At 51.3% G+C, this 10733-nt stretch overlaps 6 protein-coding genes across 6 annotated transcripts; 4 read left to right on the top strand and 2 right to left on the bottom strand.

Annotated features, from left to right (window-relative positions):
• Positions 1-1685: 1685 nt before the first annotated feature.
• Positions 1686-2865, top strand: ALT_7200 (FAD-dependent oxidoreductase; the record flags this gene model as incomplete). The annotated part of the gene is made up of 3 exons (XM_033557263.2): positions 1686-1714; positions 1782-2380; positions 2435-2865. The coding sequence occupies 3 exons, from the start codon at positions 1686-1688 to the stop codon at positions 2863-2865; spliced, it is 1059 nt and encodes a 352-aa protein (XP_033413154.2).
• Positions 2866-3346: 481 nt separating this feature from the next.
• Positions 3347-4599, bottom strand: ALT_7199 (translation machinery-associated protein TMA46; the record flags this gene model as incomplete). The annotated part of the gene is made up of 4 exons (XM_033557264.2): positions 3347-3779; positions 3837-4387; positions 4461-4478; positions 4543-4599. The coding sequence occupies 4 exons, from the start codon at positions 4597-4599 to the stop codon at positions 3347-3349; spliced, it is 1059 nt and encodes a 352-aa protein (XP_033413155.1).
• Positions 4600-5543: 944 nt separating this feature from the next.
• wos2 (Hsp90 cochaperone SBA1) lies at positions 5544-6455 on the bottom strand (the record flags this gene model as incomplete). The annotated part of the gene is made up of 4 exons (XM_033557265.1): positions 5544-5624; positions 5687-5866; positions 5925-6250; positions 6434-6455. 4 exons carry the CDS (start codon positions 6453-6455, stop codon positions 5544-5546), a joined length of 609 nt encoding a protein of 202 aa, XP_033413156.1.
• Positions 6456-7164: 709 nt separating this feature from the next.
• ALT_7197 (ESCRT-III subunit protein VPS24) lies at positions 7165-7910 on the top strand (the record flags this gene model as incomplete). The annotated part of the gene is made up of 2 exons (XM_033557266.1): positions 7165-7212; positions 7272-7910. The coding sequence occupies 2 exons, from the start codon at positions 7165-7167 to the stop codon at positions 7908-7910; spliced, it is 687 nt and encodes a 228-aa protein (XP_033413157.1).
• Positions 7911-8697: 787 nt separating this feature from the next.
• Positions 8698-9222, top strand: ALT_7196 (uncharacterized protein; the record flags this gene model as incomplete). The annotated part of the gene is made up of 3 exons (XM_089600199.1): positions 8698-8916; positions 8974-9003; positions 9061-9222. The coding sequence occupies 3 exons, from the start codon at positions 8698-8700 to the stop codon at positions 9220-9222; spliced, it is 411 nt and encodes a 136-aa protein (XP_089455661.1).
• An 856-nt stretch (positions 9223-10078) lies between these two features.
• ALT_7195 (putative RNA annealing protein Yra1) lies at positions 10079-10715 on the top strand (the record flags this gene model as incomplete). The annotated part of the gene is made up of 4 exons (XM_033557267.2): positions 10079-10204; positions 10258-10328; positions 10383-10653; positions 10713-10715. The coding sequence occupies 4 exons, from the start codon at positions 10079-10081 to the stop codon at positions 10713-10715; spliced, it is 471 nt and encodes a 156-aa protein (XP_033413158.2).
• Between the last annotated feature and the right edge of the window lie 18 nt (positions 10716-10733).

The following is a 10733-nucleotide window of genomic DNA, read 5'->3' as shown; positions in this document are numbered from 1 at the left end:
GGTCGATGGCGCTTGGTCTGTATCGGGAGGAGGAGACAGTGATTCCATGACTTCATTAGCGGACGAGCATAAATGAGGGAAAGCGAGTGTATCCAGTGACATGTTGATTGCATTTGATACCTCTCCAGCGCTAAAGCAGTACAGCACACTAGCGAGATATCTGCCAGCCATACAGCGGTACAGCCACAGCACACAGGACACGAGACTGCAGAGGGCGGACGGACAGACAGGCAGCCGAATGGATTTGGAGAGGAGAATCAGCGCTAACAAGATTGACTAAGGCAGTGGAAGGAATTAAAAGTCGATCAAACTCATAGCGGACATGGTCGGACGGAAGAAATGTGCGAAATGTTGCAGCTCCTAGCGGTAGTGAGACCTGGGCATAGCACGATCATAGGATGCTTTGCAGCCGGGAAAGTTTGGAGCTAACATGGGAATTAAACAAAAATAGCCAATTTTTTATAACGTAAGGACAGAAGATAATCCATCGGCATGATGATCATTTTCTATTATTGCCAATTATCTCTCTCCAGGGGACGATAAGTATGGTTCTTAATTTCCAATGAGAGACAGGTCAAGAGCACGCCTACAGCAGAAGCAAGCTAAGCCAGTGATCCAGCAATCCTGTGAAAGACTTCCACCATTTCAAGGCGGGGTTAGGACGAATTATGCGTATGGTCAGATGTTAACAGGAATTCTTCTTCTGGACGGCCCTAGGATGATGCTGCCAGGGACCCCTAGAACGAGCGCTGATTGGCTGGCAGCAATGCAGAAGGCGTTTCTTCACACTGCAGGTCTCATCACCCGGACCAGCCAATCACATCCCATAGCGGCCCTGTCATCCCCCTCCCGTGATCAACTGGGCGCGTATTTTAACAGGTTCAATGAAGATAACTGGATGCTTCAGATGGCCGAAGGACCGTCTCTCAACTCGTAGCTACTTCAGGTGCTCAAAGCAGAAGATCTAGGAAAGTAACGAAGTCGGCATGATCGCGAGAAATTGATTCCTTCGAGCAGTGTGCCGAAGGATATATCTATCTATGGTGCGCCTAATTAGAGAGGCAGGATACGCTGCAACAGTATTTCCAAATAGGAGACACTAGATAAACCTTGAATCTCAGAGCTCACCAAGTATACCCGATTTGGCCATTTCCTACGATGCAATGTGATGTGATGATCAAGTGCTCTGTACCTCAGAGGTACTGCGGAGATGCCCGACAAGCTCACGACCAATATGCAGCTTCAAAATCAATATCCAGCCAGGATGGTGTGATAAGGAATCCAGCCTCTGCTCGTATGTGATTGTGATCCGATCCATGGCGGCTTGCTAGTAATCACTCGAGCTATAAGATTTGGCGGGGTCAGAAAGACGGTTGAACTGTCATGTCAAAAGCTCCGACAGTTCAAAAGCAAGCATGGCCTAGCCTCAACTGCTCCTCTATACATAGAATTGTAGACAGAGTTTGACAGAAGGAAATGATAACACAACAAACTGAATAACCTCATACCACCGAACCATGATCGGAAACTCCAACGTCACTTTTCTGATAACGGCAATAGTTCGGGACCCCAACATGCGGGGATCCGCTTATCTATCTCCATCTCACAATGCGACAACCACAGTCCAATCGTCTGTTTGACCAAGGAACGTTGCGTTTGATCGAGTACACCGTGTATCTTAGAAAATGAATAACGAAACCATAGTCGTCATCGGGTACGTCGGTTCCCCTCAAAACCAACAGCACACAATAACCTGAATATATAACACTGACTCATTCCAGCGCTGGCGTGGTCGGCCTCACCACAGCCCTCCACATCCAACAACACCTTCACCCCTCTCAAAACGTCCTCATCGTCGCCAGAGAATTCCCCAACACCACCTCCCTCAACTATGCTTCGCCATGGGCCGGCGCGCACTACCGCCCCGTCCCAGGATCCTCACCGCAATCCGCACGCGAAAACAGTCAAGCACGCCGCACATATGAGTACTTCAAGCACCTCGCAGCGGACGACCCCTCATCAGGCGTCCAACTCATCGACGGTGAGGAACACCTCGAGTCCCCGCCGTCGGATTACCTACACGAAGCTAACATCCAGAGCGCGTACGCGCATCTGGACGGCTTCCGCCGCCTGACGGCCGACGAGACACCCCCCGAGGTGAAATGGGGCGTGCGCTATCGCACCTACGTGGTCAACTCGCCAGTCTACTGCGCCTATCTGCTTCGGAAGTTCGTCCTCAACGGCGGCCAGACAAGAGAGTACACGCTCGTTGATCCGATGGAGGCGTTTGAGCTGCCGGGGACGGAGACGGGGACCGTTACGACGGTCGTTAACTGCTCCGGGCTGGGATTCGGGGATCCCAAATCGTTCATCATTCGAGGTACGAGCTTCTGCTTGTTCAGTTTCTGATACAGCTGCTGATAAAGGCTATCAGGGCAAACGTGTCTTGTCCGCAATCCCTGCTCTGTGACCATCACCCGCCAGAACTCGGACGGCACCTGGTCCTTCTGCATCCCCCGGCCTTTGAGCGGTGGGACAATCATCGGCGGCACCAAGCAACCGCACGATTGGAGTCCGACACCCTCACTTGAGACGAGGAAGCAGCTTCTCGCCAATGCGGCGAAATGGTTCCCGTTTTCGAAGGAGAGTGGTGGTCAGTTCGATGTCATCCGTGACATTGTCGGACGGAGGCCGGCGAGGGAAGGGGGAATGAGGATCGAGGCGGAGAGAGTGGGTGATGATCGCTTCATTGTACATGCCTATGGGGCGGGAGGACGCGGGTTCGAGTTATCGTGGGGTGTTGCGCAGGATGTAGTGCAGTTGATGTTTGAGAATGGGTTGGCGCGGCAGAAGGCGTCGTTGTAGATAGTCCTTGGGTCAGTACTCAAGGCTCGTTCTACGAACAATAAAGTGCTATCAGTCGCTGATCGACTGCATTCCTTGGCTGATGGAACCTAAAACGTTTGATGCAAAGCATTGAGATGTAGCGCTAAATCTAGTCAAAATCATTTTCTACGTACAAAAACGGCACACAGAATGCCGGCCTCTGTTTTCTGCATCCACGTTACACATGACTGCCTCAATCATGTGTCGCCTTCTGCCTCTGCCCTTCCATACACGCATTGGGACATCGGTCCCAGAATCCCTGTGGATGCATAGGAGTACGTACGGAAATGACAGAGGACAAAGCGTCAACGCCCACCCGGCAGATATCCCAGTCCTGGTTATCAACACGATCACCATCACGGGCCCGGACATCCGCCTGGGACGCCGGTTCCAGTGTGGGAGGTGCCATGCCCGAATTCGAAAGCCCAAGTTGTTAGAATCTCGGGTGAGTCGCATCGACTCAGCCTTCGCCCTCTTGGGCAAGGGTCTCGTCGTTCGAAGACGGCGTGACAGAAATACCAGCCAGTCGGGCAAGACGTTCCTCTTCTTTCCTCTCCCGTATCTTTTCGGTCTCCCTCCGCAGGGCTTCCAGGTTCCAGGTTCCATCGTCTTCGTCCTCGTCCTCGCTCTCCTCCTCCGCACGCCAGTTGCCGCTCTCGAACAGAGCGCGTCCTGTGGCCTCCTTGGCCTTGCGGGCCTGTTCCTCTGCAGCCTTCTTATCCAGACGCTCCTTCTTCCACTTGGCGAAGGTCTCGGGTGTCACCGGTGTCAAGTTGCCGGTGAGCTTGTGACGTTCTGATTCGAGCCAGTCCTCCAGGGTTAGTGTGTTCAATGGAGACTTGTCCATCATAGCCTTCTCAGCAGCTCTTTGTTCCTTTGTCTTCAACACGAATCTATACGAATATGTTAGCTTTGGGTCATCGTGCTCGAAATCCTGTACTGAAACATACCCAGGTGGCAAGCTGTGTTTGTACATGCACTTGTCTCCTCCATTGGGACAAACCCAGAACCAACCGTACTTCTGGTTCTCGACGGCCTCAATGAAGTACTTGCAAACCTTCTCGGTAGTCGTCCGAGGGTTGCCGTGCTTGCTGAGAACAACTTTGCGAAGTTTCTCTTCGTCCCACTGGTCCATCGTGTCGCCCTTCTTCGCCTCCTCCTCCTCAGTCTTCGCGTCTCGCGAATCGGTGTAGAGATCCTTCTTGGCCGCTTTCCGCTCAACGTTCAGATCGTGACTGAACTTGCACTTCTTTCCCTTTTCACAGTTGCCCTGCTTGTAGAAAACACACAGGACGGTCTTCGGGTCGACACCGAAAGGAACCTTCTGAACCTGCACGGGCTTGAACAATTCTAGGGCTTCCTTCTTTGCGGCCTCGGCGGCCTTCTTCTCGGCTTCACGGCGGGCCTTCTCAGCCTCCTTCTTCTTGGCATCGGCGGTCTTGTTGTGCGCTGCTTGGGCTTGGAGCTGTGCAATCTGCCTCTTCGCGGAGCCACCTTTTTTCTGTAAGATTATCAGGTCAGTTGGGTGTTCAATAATAACGGGATGATATTGTCTTCGAAAGGTCGTAACGTACGTTTTTCATACCAAAGGTCTGTCAAGAAAAGAGTCAGTAAATCATCTCCAAAACAGTTTCATCATTCAGCATCAGCACGAACCTTGTCCTCGACCGTGGTCTTCTTCTTCTTCGCCGGCTCAGGCTTCTTGGGCGGCATTTTGGCGATGACCTTGTGGGTTTCTAATCTGCAAAACGTCTATTAAAAGAGGAACAAATTCGCCGAATTTGGCGGTGGCACCGGGCTCGTTCGCAGTCAATCAAGGCTGAAGGGCTAAATCGACCGAATATTTATAACGACAGAGAAAAGGAGGGTCAATCCAAGCGTCCTGACAGATAGACAAAAGTTGGTTGACACCTCAAATGCAGCGTGTGCAACGATCGTGAGAGTTGGTGAACTTGGGAAGATCTTGGGTTGCGAGTCCCTCCACATTTTCAAGAGATGTGGGTTTCCAGAAGAGAATGTGGCGGCACAACCTTCGAAAGGCTTCTCTCCGCCAATGAGTTTCGACGCCCAGAATGCGGTCGACCAAACATCGACTCGACCAACTCGGAACACTTTTTGCTTTCTGGTCGTGCCAGAGGCATTATCAAGCATAATAATCGTACTGGTTAGTCCCGGTACTCTCTATTCCCGGCTTTCAGTGGTTCCTGGTAAGAAACGTCTGTCGGCACCATGATCGAGATATTTACAACCTCAGCCAGTGGCCTGAAAATCGAGGTGTCTCCAATGCTCTAGGACGTCATAACTTGTCTGATGCACCTCAAGGCCAATGGTGTTACATTTAACATACTACGACGAACTTACGCTCGAGCATAGCCATGGCAGTACTAGCCGCAACTTATCGGACGGAATAAGCGAATAGCGCGAAGCGTATCTCATTATATCATTCAGACTTGCGGTAGGTCCTGAGACATTGTTGTCCACAGATTATGTATCTCAGGCCTCCACAACAAGTCGCCAACGGTATACTCAAGACTCGTACAGCCTCTTTTTATAGTCGAAATGAGTAAAGCTCATTCATGGCAGAGCGATTTTGTTCATAATAGGTGTTTCAGCATTCAGCTTTCACAGATCATCATCAAGCTCCTTCCCATCATACTTTAAGAGACTTCCTGGATCTTAGAGGACTTGGCCTCTCCCTCGGCCTTGCTGTCACCCTCGAGCTCGGGCATTTCCTCGTCCTAATAAGGTATTAGCAAATGGCATGCGTACGGTTTCCAGAGCTCGGATCAGATCGACTTACCGATTCTTCGCCCTCGGCACCTTCGAGGCCCTCGGCACCCTCGGCACCCCCGCCAAGGTTGGCACCCAGCTTGGAGAAATCAATGTTTCCAAGACCGCCCTGGTCAAGTCCCTCGAATCCACCAAAGTTGTTTGCGTAGTCATCGTCGCCGGCCTCGTCTTGCTCGTCCTCGTCAACCCACTAGCAATTGTTAGTAGGTGTCCTCGTCCGCCAACATTCACGGTTGTTATCGTCATACCTTGTCGAAATCCGTCTTCAAGAAGTGAAGCTTCTGTGTGTCCTTCACCAGGCGGGGCCAGTACTCCTCCTTAAGCTCCTTCTTCCGCAATACGAGCTCGACCTCGCGGTCAGTGTGGTTGACCTTGCTGTTTTCGGGGTCGATCTCGGCGTATAGGTCGAGAGAGACGTGGTATTTTACGCCCTTGTTGGTTTCTCCGGTGAATGAGACATTGGTCGCGGTGATCTTGAGATCCGCGGCCGACTTCGCGACATCGGGGGTCTTGATGTTGACGTAGAGGTAGTTGCGCTCAGGGTCTGAGCTGGATGAGCGCTGGGCCCATGTAACTGCACAGGAATTCGTCAGCGAGGTTCACCATCTCGAGGGCCAAGTGCTAGCTTGAGCTTCTTTAGAGTGCGGCAAGTACATATGCACTGAGGCTCAAGAGTCTGTGCTGCAATTGAGACGCAAAGACCAGCAACACAAGCCGAGGCGGGGAAGGTGGACGGGATGACCACAAGTTAACGTACCTTCAGGAGTGAGTTGAGACATTTTGATCCGCGTTAGATAGGATACTAGGAAGAGAGACGGTGAGGAAGATGATAGTAACAGATGTGTAGAACTAGGCTGAGAGGAAAGTGAAGATAGAGCAAACAATAATAGGTAGAAAGACTTGGGGCTAGAAAGGCTGGTGATGGAGTCCAGCTGAGGTTAGCGTAGCTGTCCCTCCCTAAGTGGTGCTAGAAAGTACTGGAACTGTCTTATGGCAGCCGCCTGCTGTTTGCTCTGTTTGCGGTCTCTCGTATGCCTGAGGCTCATTTCCCAACCAGGTTGGAACTTGAGTGGTCTAGTTGCTGAGTAATCACATGGGGAAGTTGGCGCCGGATTCCTCAGTCTGTTGACGAGAGTGACACCGATCTTGATCAAAAGTATTCAGATTTACAATCTTCAACTAGTCACCACTCTTATTAGTTCAGTTGCCCTATCTTTCTTCTTGGCGTCGACATTAGTGAGCTGTTATCTTATAATCTGCACTCGCCTTGCGCAACACATTCGAACACCCTGCCGGGTCAGATACCCCACTTACAGTGACGATCAAGTTCCGGAACATAGCTTGATGCCTTTTGCGATAACGTAGCCTTGGGCGCTCACGAAGTCGTGAACTCTTGCTTATATTCTAAATTCACATATATTCGGTCCTCAAGGACGGAGTATCCCAGGGAGATAATCCAGGATAGAATCTCAGAGAGCCTCTTTTATCATGGAGACTCTGAAGGCAGTCTTCTTTGGGCCAGATCCTCAAGCGCAAGTACGATGATTGACGACTACTTGCTACCAATGTGTGCTAATTTGACTTCCCATTTGCAGATGAGGAAATGCAACCAACTCATACGTGCCAACACCCGTCAATTAGACCGCGACATTGCCCAGTTGAGGAATTTGGAAAGCAAGACACGGCAATACATCGTGAATGCGTCGCGCAGGGCTCAACGAAACCCATCACAAGCAAAACAGGCGACTGCTGAGACAAAGACCTTTGCCCGGGAACTTGTTCGGATCCGCAAACAGTCCGCTCGTCTAACTACGAGCCGAGCCCAGCTTCAAAGTGTCCAGATGCAAGTGAATGAGGCGTTTTCGATGCGTAAGATCCAAGGCAGCCTGAAGAAATCGACTGGAATCATGAAGGACGTCAATACATTGGTCCGGCTGCCTGAATTGACAGGAACCATGCGGCAACTGGCGACGGAACTGGTGCGTGCCGGTATCATAGAAGAGATGGTGGACGACGCGATACCCAACAATGAGCTCTATGAAGATGAAGAAGATGAAGCCGAGGCGGAGGTCGACAAGGTTCTACAGGAAATCTTGCAGGGCAAGCTTTCCCAGGCCGGAGACGTCAAAGCGGAAGAACCGGCAGAAGGAGAGCCGGCTATTGAGGACCAGATGGAAGATCAAGAAGCGGCCCTGGAACAGATGAGAGGTCGATTGGAAGCCCTGAAAAGCTGATTATGAAGGGATTGATCACTTCAGGCTAGTGCTCCAGGGAATGTGTTGATTTCAACTCAAGGAGTACTCTTTCATTGATGTAGTTGTGCGTTATGTACAGGGCTCCGGGTAGAGCGAGCGTTCGGCGTTTGTCATTAGGAACTCTTTTCTTATTGCAATGTATCAAGGCTGGGCCTAGGGGTAGCAACTGACTCGGATATACAATTCTATTTTGTTCGTGAGAATGATTCTATATATAGTGGTAGTTTAACTCCGCATCACTGATGACGAGTCCCATAATGGGCCTCCCAACGGTTTCCGAGACATCCTGTTCTTTTAGCCAATATAACGCTGCATTAGAATAGACGTGGAGGGAATCTTCTCGAGATTTAGTAAATGGCAATAATGATGGTGATGATGACTGTTTCAGTTTGTACGGCTAAATCCTGATGTCTAAGGCACCAACATCCCGCTTCTGTATGCGGCCTAGCGCCAAACCCGACACAGCCTCCTTCCCTACCGCCCTTGCGTAACTTCCTGTCGTCCATCAATCTCAACCGTCCATCGTCTTGCATCACCTCCTCCATCAACGTGTCTTACTTCTCAATCACGTACATCAATAATTGTATCAGCAATTAATACTTGAAGCTCAATAGCGACAATTCACAGCTCTTGGGCCTATTCTCCTGCCCCTTTGTTAAAGCCTCGAACCACCTTAGGTGGTGCTTTATCTGTCACGGTCGCAACTCCGTGAATCTTCTGAACCTCTCACTCTCCAATTCGGACCACTCATTCGAGCTCAACAACAATGTCTGCCAAGCTGGACAAGTCTCTCGACGAGATCCTCGTCAACCGTCGTCAAAATGCTCGTCGCCGCACTCGTCGTCCAGCCGCTTCAAAGCCTGGTAGTGCTGCTGTTCCAGTTGGAGGAGTGAAGAAGAATGCAAAGGCCGCCAAGCCTGTTGCAAAGGGCGCTCAGGGTGGACACCCGGTCGCAACAGAGAGCAAGATCATGGTCAGCGGCTTGGTAAGTCTCCACTCACACTCCGAGGTTGTAATGTGCAGATATGCTAACTCCTTCAAGCCCTCTGATGTGAATGAGGCCAATATCAAGGTATGTTGATCGAGAGGCCTTCGCCTTGGGTTTCTATCGCCATGTCTGTTTTTCGAGACCTTCGAGGCGTCAACGGCTTCCATCCGCGTACGGACCCTCGCCACGTCGCTTCCACAACCTCGTGGTGATTGCTGGGTCCGCTGCACAGGCACCAACTCCTTCCCGTCTTTTATCTACGAGCGCTTTCATAATCTGCTGCTACGTGACGGTCGAGAGTGAGTTTTGCCGGAGTCTTGCGAGAAGCGTCTTAGTTTGAGTGGCGAATTTGCATTATCAGCAATACGCTTCCATCACTACGCTGCAGACTGTGCTCGGAGCTTTGAAATACCTTTCCTGGCGAAACTTTCCGGTTTCGCCGCCCGTTTGATTTCGCACTGCATGGAGGGGGCATCAGCGAGCGCATCAGCAAACAGCAGTAGCAGGCAAGGCTTTGCAATGAAATTAGAACCCTCGACGGGTACCGCGATTTATCTGTGAAGTGCGTCAGTTTATTAGGGCAGGAGACGCACTCGCAATGAATCTTGAGGATCTAGCAGCCTTGCTGAGAAATTGTTCTTATGATCTCTATTTCACTTGTGGGCAAACTGGGGGTCGTGTCGAAATTTCTCTGTTCGTCTTGGATTTTAAGCCATGGAACGGTCACTTCGTTGATGGCAGGTCGCCTTCGGGCGTGGACGTTTGATATCTGCATCGCGGCAGGGCACTGAGACGCATTCGTCCAGTCTTGCTCTTAATGGTTGCTGAGGTCGGTTCATGCCCTGGAGGGATCAATTTGCCCGGCCATTATTTGAAGGGGATTGTGCCGCGAAGGTCAATATGGATTCCCAAAAAGGGTCTTGGGGCTTCATGATCGTAGAAGTGGAAATTCGGGTTCCCTGTGGAACATAACGCTAACGCTGTGTGCTCGCTGATGCTCTGTGCTACTTGTTCGGGGGCCGTTGTGCGCAATTGTCGATGTTTCGTTCATGCCGCCGTCGTTACCAGGTTTCGTGACTTGATCTTGACTGCAGTACTGATCATCTTTCCCGTCCATTAGGAATACTTCTCAAAATCCGCAGGTCCCGTCAAGCGAGTGATGCTCACTTACAACCAGAACGGCACCAGCCGTGGTATTGCTTCGATTGTCTTCAGCAAGCCCGACACAGCCGCCAAGGCTGCCAAGGAGTTGAACGGCCTTCTTGTTGATGGAAGACCCATGAAGGTGGGAGGCGCATTGTCCTTATTTTCATTCCGATCGTCTCTAACTCTCCATAGATTGAAGTAGTGGTTGACGCTTCCCACGCTCCCAGCGTGCCGGCACCCAAGCCTCTTACAGAGCGTGTCGCGTAAGTTTCTCACGCTTTCTTTTTTTCTGATGATCTTCTATTAATTTGGCACAGTCAAGTCAAATCCCAGCCCAAGCCTGCCACGGCCGCCAAGGCCGCCAACACCGCTCGGGGCCGTGGCGCCCGCCGTGGCCGCCGTGGTGGTGCCCGTAGCTCGAACCGTCCTAAGCCGAAGACCGTCGAAGAGCTCGATGCCGAGATGGTAGACTACTTTGCCGGCAACGAGAATGGTGGCCCCGCAGATGCCAATGCCCCTGCCGCTGCAAACGGCGCTGTTCAGCAGCCTGCTGCCGGTGGTGAGGATCTTGGAATGGCCGAGATTTCTGTAAGCTTCCCCTGTTTCTTCATGCGCTGTGGACGTACAGACACTGACCCCTCGTGCAGTAAATGTTTCATGATGTATCA

The sequence above is a fragment of the Aspergillus lentulus genome (genome assembly GCF_001445615.1).
Source record: "Aspergillus lentulus DNA, contig: Alt12, strain: IFM 54703, whole genome shotgun sequence".
Taxonomy (NCBI): domain Eukaryota; kingdom Fungi; phylum Ascomycota; class Eurotiomycetes; order Eurotiales; family Aspergillaceae; genus Aspergillus; species Aspergillus lentulus.
The sequence above is the reverse complement of the archived record's forward strand: the minus strand, read 5'-3'. Positions and strand labels throughout refer to the sequence as shown.